General features: G+C 41.4%; 1 protein-coding gene across 1 annotated transcript; it reads right to left on the bottom strand.

The window, feature by feature from the left end:
• Window positions 1–463: 463 nt before the first annotated feature.
• LOC138602936 (cytosolic phospholipase A2 gamma-like) lies at window positions 464–11,946 on the bottom strand. Its single transcript, XM_069674569.1, has 13 exons — window positions 11,880–11,946; window positions 9,236–9,346; window positions 8,777–8,919; window positions 5,060–5,246; window positions 4,870–4,969; window positions 4,656–4,796; window positions 4,256–4,321; window positions 3,998–4,138; window positions 3,457–3,606; window positions 3,268–3,351; window positions 1,760–1,914; window positions 1,002–1,173; window positions 464–913 (listed from the first exon to the last, which is right to left on the bottom strand). The coding sequence occupies exons 1-13, from the start codon at window positions 11,904–11,906 to the stop codon at window positions 744–746; spliced, it is 1,647 nt and encodes a 548-aa protein (XP_069530670.1). The 5' UTR covers window positions 11,907–11,946; the 3' UTR covers window positions 464–743.
• Window positions 11,947–21,951: the final 10,005 nt, after the last annotated feature.

The raw sequence follows: 21,951 nt of genomic DNA, 5'->3' as shown, positions 1-21,951 counted from the left end.
AAATCTGACATAATGACACAATAACAACTCAGATTATGGGATTTTGAGGAGTTTAAGGCAAATGGGTCAAAGGTCGTCCACTCAAAGTTCTTGTTGTTTCCACTGACAGGCTCAGATTGTTCTTCTAAGTGTGTGACAACATGACAGAAAGGATCCCTACAGAGATAGACCTTTTTGTTACAGAGGAAGATGATGGTTTTAACCACACACAGACGTTACATCGCTCTCTGCACACACACCAGACTCCATTCATAAAAACACTGATTTAAGCTCACAGGACAGGAGCTGCTGCTCTCCCTCTGTCTCTGTTAGTCTTTCTGTGTTATTCTGTTGTGTTGCATCTGGGCTCAAACTTTCAAACACCAGAGTCACACAACATTACAGAGAAACAAACTGATGAAGGCAGCAGCAGCTCCTGTTTTCAGTGCTGTACAAGAACATAAAAAAGGCGTTCTCACACATTTAACTGATCTTTATTTGTAGTATTTGTCAACATGCAAGACATGATTACATTAAATGATTGTGTACTGGTTATATAACTGAGAGCTTACATTCATGAACAGTGAAGCCTGACTTATAACCAGGATGAAGCTCTGATTCTGATTCACAGCAAACCAAAAAGACAAGACTCAGAGAATCTTTGGAACACAGATTTCCTGGAAGAGAGGAAGAAAGAGAAGCGGCCATGTTGGTTTCATTTGTCAGTTATTGATTAATCAGCACCAAAACACTCTGACACATCTCTACCTGTCACGTCTGCGGAGAGCAGCCTTGTTGATCTCTCTCAGCAGAGTTTCTTTGTTCCTCTCCATGTTTTCTTTCGACGTGTCAAACAGACTCTCGATCTGCTCCTTGTTGTAGGAAAGCTGGAAGGTGGAGAACTCCGACATCTTTGCTTTGACCTCCTCTGCATCTGGACCAGCATAAAAAACAAAGATGGTCAAAAACACATTATTGTAATTATTACAGTGTTTTGTGCTGTGAGCCTCTGTGTATCAGACCTTTGCAGTTGTCTCTGTTGAAGAGCGGCAGGTAAACGATGGTGGGCTCCTTCTCTTTGCCCTCAAACACGTAGCAGCCCTTCGGCCACTCTCTCTCCTCCAGGATTTTCTCGTCAATCTTTGGGAACGGCTTCCCCAGCTTGTCTGCATAGTCTCTGGCGAGAGTCAGAGTCTGTGCAGAGAACAGAGGGTGAACATTGTTGGACAGTTCAAACACTCTGCAACAAAGTCTGAGTTAAACACTTTACCTCATAAGTTAGACATGGCAGGTTCCACTTTTAAACGAAATGATTCTTCATGCAGGATTTGTGTTATTAAATGTGTCTTATTAATAGATTTCCAAACACATGCATGTCCTCTGCATTCATTTGAAAATATGTAGAAATGAGGGACAGTTAAACTACATGTGTGAAAGGCTGAAAGTGCAGAAAAGTATTCGGGCCAGAAAAAAGAGAGAAAAATGCCTGAGGAAGTTTTTCTTTTTATTCTGCCTTTGGACATTAAAGCTGAAGCTTCAGTATAATTACAGGAAAAAGGAAGAAAATCAGAGGAGGAAGATTTTCTACACTCGACACATTATTGAAATTTACACTTTAGGTCAGTTTGGATATTTAACACAACATTAAACTTCATCAATTAAAAAATGTAATGTCTTAGCCTACATCTCTCAGACATATTGATATATGTGGATAAGTTGATAAATCACCAGCTCTAACACACACACACACACACACACACACACACACACTCAGCAGTACCTTGAAGATCTCTCCTGCGCTGTAATCTGGAGCGATGATGAGGTCGATGTCTCTCTTGTCTCCCAGAAATGGCGGATAGGGGACGTTCATCAGCAGCCCGGCGTCCACCAGGTGTAAATCCTTTTTAGTGGAGATGCAGGGTGAATCGCTGGAGGCTGCGCAGGAACAGGATTTTTGAAATGTTCAATCCAACCTTACAGACTTTCTTTTACTTCTACTTCTTCTCTCGTTGCATCTCTCTGAAGTTGCTCAACAGGTTTTCACACCTCCAGCATATATGGAGCAACTGCAATCATTTGGAGTCCTGTTTATGTTCACCCCAAGACAGTAAGTCCAACATAAACGCTCCTTTTAGCTCCAGAGGTAAATGTGTGTCTGTCTGCTGTTTAGGGGTCAAAGTGGTAACGTTTTCTTATGTTACCTGTACTGTAAGGTTCTGTACTACAATTGCTGGTAACACCTGTAACATACAGAAATAATTTGATCCATTATTTCATTATTACATTTTCACCTGTCTTTACTTGCTCGAGATCATTTGTGTTTCTTTGTTTTGGTTTAACACAACCTGCCAAAATCAGCCTTTTCAGAGACATCAGCAGGGTTGCCAGGTCCGCGGTTGTCCCGCTGAATTGCGATAATTTTTAAGTGTTGCCTGTTTTGCATGCAAATTACATGAATGAAAGGCTATCTATAAATAGAAATCCTTAATTTTTAGTATTATTTTAGATGAAATCATTTATTTATATCCAAATCCTACCAAACGGACTCCATATCATTCAGCACTACACACAACGGACTGGTAAAGAGAAAACAGAATCAAAGAATGGATAGGACGTGTGGCTGGAGATAATACATGTCGCTACTGTATAACCGAGATCGCAGGGGGTGACAGGAGTTGTCCATGATGGATGCCAGTTTTGATAGCATCCTCCTCTCACCCGCCTCTATGAACGTCTGGGTTTAATTAATCTGTGTATTCTATAATGCATCTGGCAATGATAGCGATGCTGTTAGACTTTAAAAGCAGTGCATATGTTTGACAGGGGTACATTTTGAGTTCTAGTATTGGGCTGGTTTTTGGGCCATTGGGCTGGTTTTGTCACACAGACCTGGCAACCCTGGACATCAGAAAAACAAACGCTGTCGGATTCAAAAAGAGCAAAAAAAAATGTTGTGCATTTTCTGAAATATATGTACAGCATCTGCTTTCATTTTTGCAGATGACTTGAAGTTCAGGTTGATTACACCCTCATATCTGTTTGAACTGAAGCTACAGCCAGTTAGCTTAGCTTAGCTTAGCGAGACAGCTGGGGCGTTTTCTCCTTTGGCCAACCAGCTGCTAGCTGTAGCTTCATATTTAATGAACAGTCAGAAGTGGTGTCAATCTGAACATCTCACACTCCAAGTAAGCCAAGAAGAGTATAATCCAAACTTTCAAACTTTTCCGTTGAGAAATAATTTGATAAATAATCAAATGTTTTATTTGCTAGATTGTCCCGTCTTCTTACCTCGGTACTTGTAGAGGAAGTTGTTGGTAGTTCCCCACTCCCACGTCACAATCAGAGGAAGGACCTTGTCAGTAAGAAAAATGACTGTGGGGAAACAGAGGTGCAGACGTGTTTACATCTTGTTTGAAGAGAATTGATTAGTTTGTTTCCATCACTGACACGTCCTGCTGTTTATATGATAAAACTGACCAAGTCTTTCAAAAGGTCCCTCTGGCAGAGTCTGCCTCCAGGTCGTGAACACCTCCACCAGCCACTGGATCAAGTGATAAAAGTGATCGTGTTTTTCTTCAGAAATCTTTGACTCCAACACCTCTCTAGACTCATCATGGTGTTTCTTGTCTGAGATAGAAAAAAAGAAAAGATAAGAATGTACAAGAATAAGACATTTTTGGGGAGCTGGTTTAGCTCCACGGTTAAATCACATGTCCCATATACAGACGCTGCAGTCCTCGATGCGGCGGCCTCAGTTCCACTACCACCCTCTCCCCTTTGCAGCGTGGTATTCCCACTCTCTCTTCCCTGTTCCCGACACTACCCACTGTCCTCCTCTAACTAAAGGCATAAAAGGACAAAAAAAAATGATGAAAAATTGAACTGGCAAGAAAATTGGGGCGCTGATGGCGTTCCTGTCTGGGATTCAGAAGATGAGATCTTGGGACTTTGCATGCAGCTTCCAAAAGAATTGATTGAATGAAAAAAGCTCAGTTTTATAGTAAATCATCTACATTACCTGTGTCTACTAGAAGATCCTTCAGCTTGTCCAGGTGAAGCAGAGCGCTTGGATCCTTAATGATGCCTCCGATCAGACATATTATATTGTGGAGGGCTCTGTACACATGCAGGTACCCTTCGACTGCAGCATCTATAACCCCTGGCACCAGAACACACACAAAGTTATGTCTCCTTTCCACCTTTACCAGAGATAAATGTCTGCCGCTTCTTACAATACATTTATTATGTGTTGTAATGTTGTAAATGATGTGATTACATTGCAGCCAGTGAAAGATGTACTCTTCATTCGTCTCCTCATCAGCCAATGCAGAACCGCAAATACCTGCACAGTTGGACAAATATGAATTATGCAGACATAATCAACAGTCCTACATTATCAAAACATGCAGATATGTCAGGAGTTTATATTCTATGATGCAAATGCAAGAATACACTCAACTTTACCACATGATCGCATTATTTTAGGACAGGAGTTAATCACCTGAGTAATATGCTTTGATGATAATCACTGACAAATGTATTTTGTGTCAGGTTGAGGAAACTGACAGTTTAAAGACTAACAACAGTGTTGTTCATCAGATAAATCAAATCACCTGAAATATTAAAAGGTACTAGATGATCCTGTAATTGTTACTGCTCGCCCTGGGAACACACACCTTGTAGTTTGACCATGTCCATCTCCGGCTTCTCCTCCAGCAGCTCTCCGCTCTGGAATTTGCTGCCCAGAAGAGAAGTTTCAATGAAGAGACCCAAATTTGTGAAACCGGCCTCATGAGGACTGAACTCGAACCACTTCCCTGAGAGACACAGAGGCTGTTTCACTCACTTACTCACAGAACGTACTGTAATTCAACATGTGCAGAAATGTACCTTCAGTGGCCTCTTCTATGTACTTCTCTATGGCACAGTAGATGGGGTAGGGGTTGAAGGGGTTTCTGTTGGCTTCATCTGAAAGACGCCGCAGTTCCATCTGATAAAACACAACATATTTTCTGAAGGGCTGCATATACAACCAAATGGGAAATAAAAGGAGTAAATGTGTGTATGTTTGTCCTGGGACCTGTTTCATGACCCCAGCAGAGGTCAACACCCCCCAGATATCAGTCAGACAGAAGTTCTCCTCCTTCGCCCTCTCCTCCAACCAGGCGATAACCTCCTCCGGCGTCACCTCTGGATGGATTAGCTTGGACACGGCTTTGTCTATACCCACGCTCCACTTAGGGTCACTGTACAGCGAGGACATGGACCTGTCAGAGGACACAGGTACACACAGGAGAGGAGAAACCATCATGAAAGGTTGTATTTGTCTGGCATGTGTGTTTCCCACCCTGAGGGACAGGGGATATAATTGTATATATTTATTGAAATTGACAATGACCTTTGACCTTTTGTGAGGAAAAAAATCATCGTCTGGCACCAATAACCAAAATGGCGGGGACCAAAATATCAAACTGGAGGCTAAAAAATGTCACTTCGAGCCAAAGATGCAGCCACACACCTGATGGATTGCGTGTGGGCATCTGTGTGCCCTTGCTGGCATAAGCTCGCGAGGTGGTCTCTAGTATCCAGTGAGAAAGGCACTGCTTGGAAAGTGCCGTCCCCTTAACTATTATATACTATACACACAATATTTTGGACGATTTTCAGTCTGCTTTTGGTCAGACACATTCCACTGAGACAGCTCTTCTCAGAGTCTCCAGTGACATCATGATGTCCGCTGATGCAGGAGACAGTTTTGGTCCTGCTGGATTTGAGCTCCACATTTGACACTGTGGATCACAGTATTCTGATCAGGCTCAGGCGGTGTGTTGGTTTCTCTGGGAGCTATCTTGTCTGGTTGTCTTCCTATCCTTCAGATAGGTGTTTCTCTGTGTCCCTTGGTCCATACTAATCTGAGACTGTTACTCTGTCCTGTGGTGTGCCTCAGGGATCTGCCTTGGGGCCCATTTTATTTTCTTTACATGCTTCCTCTGGGCCGTGTTACCAGAACATTTTAGGGAATCTCATATCATTGTTATGCTGATGACATCCAGTTGTTTCTTTTAATCATGATGATACTGACAAAATAAGTCATTTGCACAACTGTCTGACTGCCATTAAGGACTGGATGAATGACAACTTCCTCCAGTTGAACATGGATAAAGCGGATCCTCATCGTTGCCTCTGACAGCATTGCCCCTAAGGTTGCTAAGAGTCTCGGTTCCCTTTTGTCTTCTGTGAAATCAAATGTTGGAGCCAGTTTTAATCAGGAAATGCTTTTTGAGCAACAAATTAAATCACTTTCCAGTTCATGCTTCTTTCATTTAAGAAGCATAGCTAAATTAAAGTCTGTTGTCTCACATGCTGAGCTACAGATGCTCATTCATGCTTTTGTTTCTTCACGGCTTGATTACTGCAATTCCCTTTTTACCTGCCTAAACAAGTCCTCCCTTGCCCGTCTACAACTGATCCAAAATGCCACCGCTAGGCTACTGACTCGGACCAGCTGGACAACTCATATCACACCCATCCTATCCTCTCTACACTGGCTCCCAATAAAATTCTGAATGCATTTTAAAACCCTTCTTTTTGTCTCAAGCCCTGCCCAACCAAGCACCCAAATATATTGCTGACCTGCTCCATTCGTATATCCCCAATAGATCCCTGAGGTCGTCTGACCAGGGTCTACTTGTTGTTCCTGGTGTACCGTATACCTCGTATACCTTGCTCACACACTTTGGAACACTCTTGGCACTATATTATTGTACTGTGATTTTTTGTAAGCACTTTGTGACCTCAATCTGTGAAAGGTGCTATAACAAATAAACTTTACTTACTTACTTACTTTACTAGATTAGAAAAACAGACACAAAGCTGCCCAGTTACGCCTATTTTCGTGTTTGCTCAAGGTACACACAGGGGGCATAAATGCAAACGGGGGCGGAGAAAAGGAACCCGATGTGATGTATGCAACAGCTACTGAACTGGAGAGCCGGAGGATAAAACCCACGGATCTACTGTTCCAGCCTCATCCAGCAACTTGGTGAGATTCTCATTCTTTGTCAAAGCCTCGTGTAGGTTCTGCCAGGAATCCACTTGATATGCCGCCAACATTGAAGTCGTGCTTAGAGCGCAAGCGGTCAGCCCTTTTCTCAAGTTGAGAGGTGGAAAACCTGCACTGCTTACTGGGAAGAGTGGGTTTCCTGCTCACAATGTTAGGCTTCAATGCCAAGTGGGCTGTCAGCATCTCATCCATTGGAGGACTGTTAGCTAGCCACAGCCTTCATACCCTCCAAGTCCAAGAACCAAGAAACGTGGAAGGGAGGATTTCATCCATCTGGTCGCCCCATGACTGTCCTGCTCCCTCATTGAAACCCTCACCCTCAAGTTCAAACTCCAGAGGATTCGGCATTTCAGACAGCATGGGGATCTTTGTGCACGGATGAGTCTACCAGCACCCTCGACAGAAAAGCTACACATCCTTCCAGGGTCGACCTTCAGAGTTTAGCAAGTGCTGCTTTAGCATGCAACAGGCCGAGACACAGCAGGCAATAGACGTGGGTATCCGTCTCGGAAAGGGAAAACCCGCAGGCACTGGGGCAAGGACGATCTTTCACCTTCAAAGCTTTACTAGTTTTGCTAGACCCACCGGAGCCAGCCATTCCACTGTGGAGGTTAGGTTGGTAAACAACTCATTAGCTTCCTAAACAGGTGTACGTTAGCTGGTTTAAACGTGGCAAGCAGCTAGTTAGCAAGCTAAACAAGCGCTATGTAGAGAACTTTGGTAGTGATGCCTTGGGCTGGGAGCTAGCTCATCTCTAGGCAGGCAGTTAAATCACTATCATGGGTCCTAAGGGAGTCAGGCTTAGTGAGGTGCAGTGCAAAAAGACTGAGCAGCAGAGACTGCACAGGTCTTTTGTAGTCCCAGGGGAAGGTGAGATTTTCCTAACCCTCAACAGTCTCATGTGACTTAACTGTTTTGATAAGGTTTTTCAGGTTGGTCTCGCGAGGGGCAATCCCCATTCTTTGTGTGTACCAACCGAAAGGTAACAACTTTTATCCATGTACTGTCTCTACTCTCTCTACTCTATTAAATTCTGTCTCTCTTTACAATAAAACAGAAATGCTGTAAAATTCTCTTTGAAACAAATATTTTACAATTTAATCCAGTAAATACATTTTTTTCAAATGCTCCTGCATCCTCACACAACTGCCCTTAAAGGATAACTTTTTCAACCTAGACCCTATTTTCCCATGTGTTAGTGTGTAAGTGACGAGTGGAGACAACAATCATTGAAATGGATCCAGTGTTCAGGGAGGGAGCACCGGCCGGCAGCCGCCAAATGAGATACGATGTAACTAAACGGGGCACCGCCCATAAGCCAATATACAGCCCCTAAAAGCTTGTTTTTGCTCCTGACAGGCTCAGGTCGTTATAATAAGTGTCTGACAACACTGTGGCAGCCATGCTACTTTACCTTATGCTCTCTGTTGTTGTCTGTAACCAAGTCTCGCTCACGGAGAAGTCTCGCGCTGAAATCTCGCGCGAGACCGTAGTTGTTGCAGGAATAAGGAGAGAGGAGTGAGAGAAGACGAAGAGGGAGAAGTGCCATTTGTTGTGTTGGAGTACAGAAAGCGTTGCTCAGTGCTTTCTAAAAGATTGTCATGGCTGAAGATGCAACAACTGCAACAACTACGGTTAACAACTTAGTTATCCTTTAAGCCACAGATCTGTTTAACTGTGCAAAGATCATACACACACTTGTGTCAACGTGTGTCTGAGTGTTATTGTAGTTACCATGTTGATCCAGAAATTCCTCCCAGGTAGAGCACAGTGTTCAAAAGATCGTCTTTTTCCATCTGATAGAGGGAACCCACCACACTCACGGCTGCCCTCTGACCCCCACCTGAGGCCAGCAGAGCGATGTGAGGAACTGAGTCCTGGTTGTAAAGATGATGGAGAGATAATAACATGTCTTAAACTGTGATCATAAACCTCAAAGTCTCTGGCTTCAATCGTTTCCTGTCATCGCTCCAAATATGCACAAAAATTAAAACATACAACTTGTCACGTTTATGTTTACTGGTAGGTGGCGTAGTAATTATTACAGGAGACCAGTTAGAAGTTATCAAAGCTTCTTTGAGGTTATAATAAGATGTGAAACAGTGAAAGAAAACTTTCCTTTGGAGACAGAAACAAACAAAAAGTAAATAAAAAGAAGCAGAAAGGTTCGGTGAGAGGTTTCTTGTTTCTTACTGCAGAACAGTTGATCTCCAGACTGTTGAGAGACTCCAGAATGATTTGTTTCCTCTTCTCAACATACTCCTGTTCACCATCACACACACTCTGAGAGTGACGGACGGATTTCTGAAAGAATCAAGGACATCAGACTGAGTTACAACAATAAGGGAAGAAGAAAGATAACTTAGAATCATAGGCTGTAAATAAGAAGCCAATACAGCCACTGTTACGTCATCCATTGTTTTGTGGACTACTTTCTTTAGGCCTCTAGTTCTTCACTTTCATCATGGCCGTCTTTTTTTCGAAGTGACCATTATTTAGATCTCTATCTTGATTGATCAAGACAAAAGCCTCTTGCACCCACACATGAGACCCAACAGAAGTCCACAATTTCCTTATGAATATGAAAAAAATGTCAAACTTGGATTAACTTCTCCGACACCGTTTAAGCGATCCATTTCAAATTTGCTGTACAGCTACAGGAGACCTGAACAAAGAAAAGTTGTCAACATCTTTAACAAACTCAAAGGGCGTGGCCGTGACCAGTCCTCAAATGTGTATGATCCTCCATGAAACAGGAAGTGATGTATAACTCGGCTGTATATTCTCCAACCTGATCCCAACTCTCTATGTATGATAAGGGTCCCGGCCTGAACACTTTTATATTGCAGAATTTTGTTATAGTCATAGCGCCACCTAGTGGCAAATTCAAATGCAATGTTTTAACTCTATAATTAATATCTGCAAGCCTGTTGAACATATCCACATCAAATTTGGTCTGAAACATTCTGCAGACCTTGCTCGTGATGTGTGTCAATATCTGTGACTTTTCAAAAGAGGGCGTGTCCGTGGCGGGGCGTTGTATTTTCATTTCATCATGACGTCTCGCCATCAAATGTTAATCTGTTAAAACTCAGGTATCCATTGTGATATCTGCACCAAATTTCAGGTGTTTAATAAGAGTCTCACCCTGAACACATCTATGTTTGAAATTTACATTATAGTCAAAGCGCCACCTACTGGCAACAGGAGGTCACTGCAGCTTTATTTTCAACTATGATTCCTATCAGTTTGGTCACATTCCCCCACAGACCATCCTGGATTCTGTTGCCCCCTACAAAATCAAGAAGTCTTTTAAAACTGCGCAGCCCTGGCTTCATGAAACAACACAAGAATTAAAAAGGGACTGCAGGAGAAAAGAAAGACAATGGAAAAAAAACTGGTTTAAATGTATTTTATGAAATTTGGAAAGATGCAATGAAAAACTATAAAAAAGCAATTAAAGAAGCAAGAGCATCCTTTTATTCTAATTTAATTTAATCTAATCCTTCTAACCCCAGAATTTTATTTAAAATGTTAGACTGTGTAGGCAGCCCCTCCCCCTGTAATTTTAAAGATACCTCACATGAGAGATGTGAGACAACAGATTATCCCCCCTGACCGTGCTTTACAACCCCACACACATATTAATAACTATTTTAGCAATTTAACCCCTATTTCAATGACGATTTTATCAGAAATGTTATCTCGTATGAATCCAACCACCTGCAGCCTTGACGCCATCCCCTCTAAATTTCTCAAAGAAGTTGTGGACACAGTTGGGCCCAGTATTTTATTAATTATTAATAGCTTGCTTTTAAATGGTAATTTTCCTTCTGTTTTTAAACATGCTGTCCAACCTCTTTTAAAGAAACCAAATCTTGATTCTCATGTTCTTAGCAATTTTAGGCCAATTTCCAAACTCCCTTTTTTATCCAAAGTTTTAGAGAAAGTGGTTTCAACACAGATTTGAGCTTTTATGAGTCAAAATAACCTCTTTGAGACATTTCAGTCAGGTTTTAGAGCATTGCAAAGTACGGAAACTGCCCTCCTCAAGATAACAGATGATCTTCTTTTAGCTGCAGATAGAGGAGAGAGCGCAATTTTAATGCATGTTTTTATATCTCTTAATTTGCATTGCTTATTGCTCGAACTGCCTTTGTTCCTGTTTTGTCACTTTTATTCTTTCACTTGCATTTTTTCTTGCTGACCTGGTGTTTGACTTGACTTCTTGCCTTTTGATGAGATTTCTTGAATACTCTCTGTTCGGCCTCATTGTTGAAAGTTCCTTAAATCTGTTTTGTATGTATATAATCTTCCTGAGTTCCTGCCTTTGCTTTGTCTGTCAAAACACTTAGTAAACATTCTGTTTTTAAAGGTGCTATATAAATAAAAGTTAATTATAATAATATTATACGTCCCTTCCCGAATACTTTTACATTTTAAAAATTAGTGTTTGTAAGAGCACCACATTCTGGAAAGAGGTAGTAAGCGTTATGTGACATGCAACCTTTGCTAACTGGCATTGTCACTGTGTTGTCAACCCAAGATGTTGTGTCAAAATCGCATAACAATTCAGATCCATTTCCACTGTTCTGTGTCTGATCATCACACGGTGGCTGCAGCTTACATTTTCCATATTCTCTTCTCTTTTCACCATACCTGTCCAGATATAGAAATGCCTCAAAAGAAACACTTCTCCATCCTGCATATAAACCTTGCCAAACCCTGCAGGAGCAGGACCTGATATAAAGTATGGTGCTACTTCCTGATAAAGAACACAAGATAGTGGGTTATAAACATTGTGGTGGTGATAAGCCCTTTGCCTCGAATCTCTTACCTCAGACGCAGCTGTTTGTCCCTCCATGTTGTCCTCTGCTGATGCCAGAGCTACTAAAATCACAATACAAAACCAAATCAGCCAGATCCAAACTTTTTATACAAATCTGCATGTTGGGGCCTGGGAACCTCCTCAGTTAAAGGTGTGATAAAGTTACATGGAAATGTTATTGAAGGTTTGGAGGGTGTGGCCACCCCAGGGCCCACACTCGGTGAGGGCACGCTAATAAGCTATGTTTCAGTCATAGGGCCCTCTCGTACCCCCGGCACAAAGCGCCCTGGTGCACAGCGCTATTTTCCACCCGATGCAGCCTGTCTCTGCTATTCAAAGGGCGCACAGCTGCTGGCAACAGTAAAGTCACTGCAGCTTCATTTTTAACTATGATTCCTATCAGTTTAGTTCAGTTAGAAACTCATGAGTCTACTTCTAACCCTGTTGCTGTGGCAACTCGTTATTCGCCATGTAACAGGAAGTTGTTTTTTCAGGTGCTTAAAAAAAACGTACAGCCATGAAACTGGGTACACATGTCCCCAGTGGGGAAAAGGGAAGATTTATTTAGGTTTTGTTAGTGGGTGTGGCTAAACGGCTCAGTGGCGCCCCCTACAATTTGTCAACAATTCAGCCCCAGTAGCATGTCAATCCTAGATTTATGAAATGTACACATATGTATCAAACCTAGACCATCAGAAAAGCCTCTTGGATCCATATAGTTAAACCAACAGGAAGTCAGTTGTTTTAATTTCGTTGCCATAAAACAGTGTATTTTACACCTTATCCAGGGGTCATACTTTGATGAACTGCTCCTCGGGCTTTCATCTGATCCACCTCAAATGTGTCCAGTTTACAGAGGACACATTGATGAGGAAAAGTTGTCAAAAAGTTGTACAAAACTTAAAGGGCGTGGCCGTGGCAGTGCGTCAAAATGTGATGTCTTGCCATCAAACAGGAAGTTGCTGTAACTTAAACATACAGGGTCTTATCTGCCTTAAAGTTTATATGCTTGATATGAGTCCCTTCCTGAACACTTCTACATGTTAAAAAATAGTGTTTGTCAGAACGCCACCTTCTGGAGAGAGGTAGTAAGCGTTATGTGACAAGCATCCTTGCATAACTGGCATTGTCACTGTTGTCAACCCAAGATGTTGTGTCAAAATTGCATAACAGTTCAGAGCCATTTACACTGTTCAGTGTCTGTTAAACACACCATGGTTGTTACACAAGTTGCTTCACTTAACATAGAATTCACATTGTGTTGCCAAAACGTAGTGTTGTCTCCAAAACATACGAGAATTCAGATCCATTTCCTCTGTTCTGTGTTTGATCATCACACAGTGGCTGCAGCTTCATCGCTGTCTGCAGCTTTCATTTATTTTAAAACCTTATCGTCTACAAAACAGAACACGGGCAGAAGTATGGAAAACAAACATTTTCTTTATTCTCTTCTCTTTTCACCATACCTGTCCAGATATAGAAATGCCTCAAAAGAAACACTTCTCCATCCTGCATATAAACCTTGCCAAACCCTGCAGGAGCAGGACCTGATATAAGGTATGGTGCTACTTCCTGATAAAGAACACAAGATAGTGGGTTATAAACATTGTGGTAGTGATAAGCCCTTTGCCTCTTACCTCAGACTAAAAGTACAATCCAAAACCATATCAGCAAGATCAAAACTTCTGCATGTTGGGGCGTGGGAACATTATCAAATAACGGTGTGATAAAGTTACATGGAAATGTTATTGAAAGTTTGGAGGGTGCGGCTGCCCCAGGGCCCACGCTTGGTGAGGGCACGCTACAGAACCTACGTTTCCTACATAGGGCCCTATCGTACCCCCGGCCCAAAGGCCCGTTAGGCACAGCGCTATTTTTCACCCTATGCAGCCTGACCCTGCTATTTAAACGGCGCATTAGTAGGATTAGTATACAATGGTGAGTCCCAATTTGTTACTTACACAAGGAGGAACAGTAGAGCTCCTCCTCATATTGAAATATCAGTTTATTTGCTGACACAATGAAATGTTGTTCATGGGACAGAGTTATGTGAGACCTCGAGCTTTTGTTTCCCTCGTCTCCTCACATCATGATACAGCTTTCGGTTTGGTGCTGATCTGGTCATGCCAGAAGACGAGGAAAAGCTCCCCGCTGCCTCCACACACGCCTGCTTCAGCTCAGGGAGATTCCTGCTCGAGTCACGCACGGGGAAAAAACAGCCGGAGACCGACACCAAGCTCTCCATCATGCACGCTCATTATGATAGCTCTCTCTCTAATACACGCAGAAACAGACACAGACACAGACACAGACACACATTCACACAACTAAGAGGTACATTTATTATAAACCTCACACACAACTACCTGGCACTGAAAATCCCACAGATATTAATACACTGCCCAGTGTCCATTACACATGCACTGGAGAATACAGCCATGTGATCCAGCAGCAACAATAAGGAAAGAAACATTTACAGCCGACCTTTCTTTGATGTTAAGCACACAGAACTTTAATAAACATAAGATCGTGTCAGATCCTGAAAGCGTGTCTGGAGATTTAAAAGATTGATGTTACACTGTTGTGCTACGTCTGTAAACGTACACAACATCTCTCTTAATTTTCATCTGTGCTGGGCAGTGGGAACGCTTCAGTGTTTTAAACATCAATAAATTGGGTGCATCAAAATGCAAGGAGCGAGAGAATAAGAGGACTTTTATTGAATCCTGAACGCCTCTCACTTCTCCTTGCAGCACAAAAACGACGGTGATGAAGGCTTTTTTCATTTGCAGGTTTTAATAACCTTTGAGCAACAGTACCAACATGGGCGTGTTTATTTCTTGTGTGTGTGGTTGTGCAAAGACAAATGTGTCTCAAGGACGCACTCACATGAAAATTACAGGTCACTTAGTCTCTAGCAGCACCCTGTTTCCAGCGCGTGCTCCTTCTGTAACTCCACAACATCCTACATTATTGTTGCCGATCTACGGCCTGCTGTACAATAGTAGAGGATATATCAGCTATTTAACAGTTGTGAATTTTAAAATGACTATCAGAAGGGCCCATACAGAAAGCTCTACACCCTCTGGGCTGAGAGTCTAGGTCCGCCCCTGGTTCTTCTCCTTTGCGTTTAAACACAACACTTTGATTAATTTGTGTATATAAATTGGCTAAATTATTGTCTCACTTGTATGCATATACAGGGCATCACCAGTGCTCTGGTTCAGTAGTTGGGCAGACTGAGGCGTGCACACACACGATCAGAAACAAATCACACAGTATAAAATACCTCATCCCACAAACACACACAAACAAGCTTTGATTTCTTCCATGTGTTGGCTTTTCGAGGGAAAATTCCTAAACATTTTCCAGATATCAAATTTAAACCAGTGTGAAAAACAAGAATCTTGGCTTTGTGGCCTAATTTGACCCTGATTCATAATAAGTCTCTTAATTATTAGAAAAGTCTGTGCAACTAGAAGGTAATTAGTCTGCCATGGTTTGTGTCCATGACATCAAAGAGAGTTAGATACTGTCTGGGATAAAAGCTGTCGGTCTATCAGTGCTTTATTGACCTGAATTGACTTGAACATAAAAAGTAGTGATCAGTGATGGAAAGAGTACCCAGATCCCTGCTAAAGTAAACGTACTGATTACAAAATCTAAAAATACTCAACTGGATCCTGCACAATACTATAGAAATAGAAGGGCAACAGTATAATCAGCCATGTATGAAGTAAGAATACTTCAAAAATGGTGCTAACAAAATACGTAGTATTTTATTAGCAAGCACTAATGTGAATGTTGCTAACATAACTGCTAGCTAGGAATAAATAATTTTCTTTCTGTTTCATCATTTAAAATTATAAACCAGTAATGTGAGCTCGGAGGTGGTTGGGAAAACTAGAAATGTTGCCAGATCTAGAAATACATAAAACAAGAAACATGCCAACACACTAACAAACACTACTATTGTTAGCTAGCAAACAACACTGTAACCAAGCTGACGTTAAGGCTAGCTAGGAATTTCTGCCCTTTCTGTCATATGGTGTAAAAGTATCAACTCGTCACGTTAGCTTTAAAGTGGTTGGTGAAATAGTATTTTTGACAGAACTCTGGACAACATGTAAAAATACATCAAACAAAGTGCTAGTTAACAAAATAGCTATTATTTCATTAGCTAGCGCCAATGAAAAATGTTAATGTTAGCTAGAAAACATACTGTTACCTAGCTAACATAACCACTAGCTAGGAATTTTCTTTCTATTGTATCATTTGTAATTATCAATCAGTAATATTAGCTAGAAAGTGGTTGAGAAAACAAGAAGTGTTGCCAGATCTAGAAATATATAAAACAATAAACATGCTAACACACTAACAAACACTACTATTGTTAGCTAGCAAACAACACTGTAACCAAGCTAACATTAAGGCTAGCTGGGTATTTCCTACCCACATAAACACACTGCAGCTCCTCCTGTGGAAGTGGTGCGCCCTCTAGTGTTACCTTCATGAGACAGCAGCATGAAGTTACTGAAAACAGAGACTCAGACTGAGAAGGATCAAATCTGACATAATGACACAATAACAACTTAGATTATGGGATTTTGAGGAGTTTAAGGCAAATGGGTAAAAGGTCGTCCACTCAAAGTTCTTGTTGTTTCCACTGACAGGCTCAGATTGTTATTCTAAGTGTGTGTCAACATTATATCATGCTTATACTGATTTCCCACACCACCAGTAGACAAGATGGCGCCAGGGTGCTTGGCTGGCCTGGTTCAAGTCTGCATGTTGGGGCCTGGGAACCTCCTCAGATAAAGGTGTGATAAAGTTACATGGAAATGTTATTGAAGGTTTGGAGGGTGCAGCCACCCCAGGGCCCACACTCGGTGAGGGCACGCTAATAAGCTATGTTTCAGTCATAGGGCCCTCTCGTACCCCCGGCACAAAGCGCCCTGGTGCACAGCGCTATTTTCCACCCGATGCAGCCTGTCTCTGCTATTCAAAGGGCGCACAGCTGCTGGCAACAGTAAAGTCACTGCAGCTTCATTTTTAACTATGATTCCTATCAGTTTAGTTCAGTTAGAAACTCATGAGTCTACTTCTAACCCTGTTGCTGTGGCGACTCGTTATTCGCCATGTAACAGGAAGTTGTTTTTTCAGGTGCTTAAAAAAAACGTACAGCCATGAAACTGGGTACACATGTCCCCAGTGGGGAAAAGGGAAGATTTATTTAGGTTTTGTTGGAGGCTATGGCTAAACGGCTCAGTGGCGCCCCCTACAATTTGTCAACAATTCAGCCCCAGTAGCATGTCAATCCTAGATTTATGAAATGTACACATATGTATCAAACCTAGACCATCAGAAAAGCCTCTTGGATCCATATAGTTAAACCAACAGGAATTCAGTCGTTTTAATTTTGTTGTCAAAAAACTGTGTTTGCACCTTATCCAGGGGTCATACTTTGATGAACTGCTCCTCGGGCTTTCATCTGATCCACCTCAAATGTGTCCAGTTTACAGAGGACACATTGATGAGGAAAAGTTGTCAAAAAGTTGTACAAAACTTAAAGGGCGTGGCCGTGGCAGTGCGTCAAAATGTGATGTCTTGCCATCAAACAGGAAGTTGCTGTAACTTAAACATACAGGGTCTTATCTGCCTTAAAGTTTATATGCTTGATATGAGTCCCTTCCTGAACACTTCTACATGTTAAAAAATAGTGTTTGTCAGAACGCCACCTTCTGGAGAGAGGTAGTAAGCGTTATGTGACAAGCATCCTTGCATAACTGGCATTGTCACTGTTGTCAACCCAAGATGTTGTGTCAAAATTGCATAACAGTTCAGAGCCATTTACACTGTTCAGTGTCTGTTAAACACACCATGGTTGTTACACAAGTTGCTTCACTTAACATAGAATTCACATTGTGTTGCCAAAACGTAGTGTTGTCTCCAAAACATACGAGAATTCAGATCCATTTCCTCTGTTCTGTGTTTGATCATCACACAGTGGCTGCAGCTTCATCGCTGTCTGCAGCTTTCATTTATTTTAAAACCTTATCGTCTACAAAACAGAACACGGGCAGAAGTATGAAAAACAAACATTTTCTTTATTCTCTTCTCTTTTCACCATACCTGTCCAGATATAGAAATGCCTCAAAAGAAACACTTCTCCATCCTGCATATAAACCTTGCCAAACCCTGCAGGAGCAGGACCTGATATAAAGTATGGTGCTACTTCCTGATAAAGAACACAAGATAGTGGGTTATAAACATTGTGGTAGTGATAAGCCCTTTGCCTCTTACCTCAGACTAAAAGTACAATCCAAAACCATATCAGCAAGATCAAAACTTCTGCATGTTGGGGCGTTGGAACATTATCAAATAACGGTGTGATAAAGTTACATGGAAATGTTATTGAAAGTTTGGAGGGTGCGGCTGCCCCAGGGCCCACGCTTGGTGAGGGCACGCTACAGAACCTACGTTTCAGTCATAGGGCCCTATCGTACCCCCGGCCCAAAGGCCCGTTAGGCACAGCGCTATTTTTCACCCTATGCAGCCTGACCCTGCTATTTAAACGGCGCATTAGTAGGATTAGTATACAATGGTGAGTCCCAATTTGTTACTTACACAAGGAGGAACAGTAGAGCTCCTCCTCATATCGAAATATCAGTTTATTTGCTGACACAATGAAATGTTGTTCATGGGACAGAGTTATGTGAGACCTCGAGCTTTTGTTTCCCTCGTCTCCTCACATCATGATACAGCTTTCGGTTTGGTGCTGATCTGGTCATGCCAGAAGACGAGGAAAAGCTCCCCGCTGCCTCCACACACGCCTGCTTCAGCTCAGAGAGATTCCTGCTCGAGTCACGCACGGGGAAAAAAAAGCCGGAGACCGACACCAAGCTCTCCATCATGCACGCTCATTATGATAGCTCTCTCTCTAATACACGCAGAAACAGACACAGACACAGACACAGACACACATTCACACAACTAAGAGGTACATTTATTATAAACCTCACACACAACTACCTGGCACTGAAAATCCCACAGATATCAATACACTGCCCTGTGTCCATTACACATGCACTGGAGAATACAGCCATGTGATCCAGCAGCAACAATAAGGAAAGAAACATTTCTTTGATAAACATAAGATCGTATCAGATCCTGAAGGCGTTGAGCAACAGTAAAACATGGGCGTGTTTATTTCTTGTGTGTGTGGTTGTGCAAAGACAAATGTGTCTCAAGGACGCACTCACATGAAAATTACAGGTCAATTAGTCTCTAGCAGCACCCTGTTTCCAGCACGTGCTCCTTCTGTAACTCTACAACATCCTACATTATTGTTGCCGATCTACGGCCTGCTGTACAATAGTAGAGGATATATCAGCTATTTAACAGTTGTGAATTTTAAAATGACTATCAGAAGGGCCCATACAGAAAGCTCTACACCCTCTGGGCTGAGAGTCTGGGTCCGCCCCTGGTTCTCCTCCTTTGCGTTTAAACACAACACTTTAATAATTTGTGTATATAAATTGGCTAAATTATTGTCTCACTTGTATGCATATACAGGGCATCACCAGTGCTCTGGTTCAGTAGTTGGGCAGACTGAGGCGTGCACACACACGATCAGAAACAAATCACACAGTATAAAATACCTCATCCCACAAACACACACAAACAAGCTTTGATTTCTTCCATGTGTTGGCTTTTCGAGGGAAAATTCCTAAACATTTTCCAGATATCAAATTTAAACCAGTGTGAAAAACAAGAGTCTTGGCTTTGTGGCCTAATTTGACCCTGATTTATAATAAGTCTCTTAATTATTAGAAAAGTCTGTGCAACTAGAAGGTAATTAGTCTGCCATGGTTTGTTTCCATGACATCAGAGAGAGTTAGATACTGTCTGGGATAAAAGCTGTCGGTCTATCAGTGCTTTATTGACCCGAATTGACTTGAACATAAAAAGTAGTGATCAGTGATGGAAAGAGTACCCAGATCCCTACTAAAGTAAACGTACTGATTACAAAATCTAAAAATACTCAACTGGATCCTGCACAATACTATATAAATAGAAGGGCAACAGTATAATCAGCCATGTATGAAGTAAGAATACTTCAAAAATGGTGCTAACAAAATATGTAGTATTTTATTAGCAAGCACTAATGTGAATGTTGCTAACATAACTGCTAGCTAGGAATAAATAATTTTCTTTCTGTTTCATCATTTAAAATTATAAACCAGTAATGTGAGCTCGGAGGTGGTTGGGAAAACTAGAAATGTTGCCAGATCTAGAAATACATAAAACAAGAAACATGCCAACACACTAACAAACACTACTATTGTTAGCTAGCAAACAACACTGTAACCAAGCTGACGTTAAGGACACTCGAAATTTATCAAATGGCCTATTTTACTTTCAGTCAAAGAAACACACTTTAAAGTCATAAATAAAATGTATCCTGTAGCAGAACCTCTCAAAAAGGGATTTGGTTTTGAGGTGGATCAGTGTTCTTTTTGCAGTGATGAAAATGAAACCCTGGAACATCTGTTTTTTGTATGTCCTATTACCCAACGTTTTTGGTGTGACATAAAACATTGGATTTCTCTAAAAATTAATGATGTGCCGCCATTTGAATTATATCATATTATTTTTTATATGGATCATCTAACCTTGTCTGTTTCAGACACTATCAACATTATCATACTATTGGGTAAATATCATATCCACTGTGCAAAATGGAGGAACTCTAAACCTTCCCTGGTTTTATAAATGAATCTAATTCTTTTTTTTTCATCGCTTAAAAAGATAAAAAGCAACTATGCCAAGAAATGAAGCCTGGACTTTTCCCGTCTTCTCCTTTTCTAAATTAGAACTTGTGTAATTGTATTGTTTCGCTGCTCCGTTTTTTGTTAAATTTGAATGCCTGTTAAAATGTATCTTTCACACCTTATTCAAACTGCTACTATGTGGCGTTGATATGCTTATGTTTTGGTTTTGCTTTTGCTTCATGAATCCCCTACTGTTGTGTTTTTGCACTTTATGTACTAAATTTTCATCTGTATTATTGTTATTATTATCCTCCTTGAGAGTCTGTATGTTCAATTGCTCAATAAAAAAAATAAATAAAAAAAAAAGCTGACGTTAAGGCTAGCTAGGAATTTCTGCCCTTTCTTTCATGTGGTGTAAAAGTATCAACTCGTCACGTTAGCTTTAAAGTGGTTGGTTGGTTAGCTAGCGCCAATGAAAATGTTAATGTTAGCTAGAAAACATACTGTTACCTAGCTAACATAACCTTAGCTAGGAATTTTCTTTCTATTGTATCATTTGTAATTATCAATCAGTAATATTAGCTAGAAAGTGTTTGAGAAAACAAGAAGTGTTGCAGATCTGAAAATACATAAAACAGGAAACATGCTAACACACTAATTAACCCCACAATTATTAGCTTGCAGGCAACACTGTAACCTGGCTAACATTAAGGCTAGCTGGGTATTTCCTGCCCACATAAACACACTGCAGCTCCTCCTGTGGAAGTGGTGCGCCCTCTAGTGTTACCTTCATGAGACAGCAGCATGAAGTTACTGAAAACAGAGACTCAGACTGAGAAGGATCAAATCTGACATAATGACACAATAACAACTCAGATTATGGGATTTTGAGGAGTTTAAGGCAAATGGGTCAAAGGTCGTCCACTAAAAGTTCTTGTTGTTTCCACTGACAGGCTCAGATTGTTATTCTAAGTGTGTGACAACATGACAGAAAGGATCCCTACAGAGATAGACCTTTTTGTTACAGAGGAAGATGATTGTTTTAACCACACACAGACGTTACATCGCTCTCTGCAGACACACCAGACTCCATTCATAAAAACAGTGATTTAAGCTCACAGGACAGGAGCTGCTGCTCTCCCTCTGTCTCTGTTAGTCTTTCTGTGTTATTCTGTTGTGTTGCATCTGGGCTCAAACTTTCAAACACCAGAGTCACACAACATTACAGAGAAACAAACTGATGAAGGCAGCAGCAGCTCCTGTTTTCAGTGCTGTACAAGAACATAAAAAAGGCGTTCTCACACATT

This window comes from Semicossyphus pulcher, unplaced genomic scaffold (assembly GCF_022749685.1).
Source record: "Semicossyphus pulcher isolate SPU_LCO1_2020_fin unplaced genomic scaffold, fSemPul1.0.p SCAF_23, whole genome shotgun sequence".
NCBI lineage: Eukaryota > Metazoa > Chordata > Actinopteri > Labriformes > Labridae > Semicossyphus > Semicossyphus pulcher.
This window is presented reverse-complemented; position numbering and strand designations above follow the sequence as displayed.

Bases quoted from the DNA above. Each gene is read 5' to 3' on its own strand.
- LOC138602936 (XM_069674569.1), bottom strand. From the start codon at position 11,906: ATGGAGGGACAAACAGCTGCGTCTGAG. The intron at 4,797-4,869 runs GTACATTTCTGC...TGTGTCTCTCAG, and splicing joins CATAGAAGAGGCCACTGAAG to GGAAGTGGTTCGAGTTCAGT. The intron at 914-1,001 runs GTCTGATACACA...ATGCTGGTCCAG, and splicing joins CAACAGAGACAACTGCAAAG to ATGCAGAGGAGGTCAAAGCA.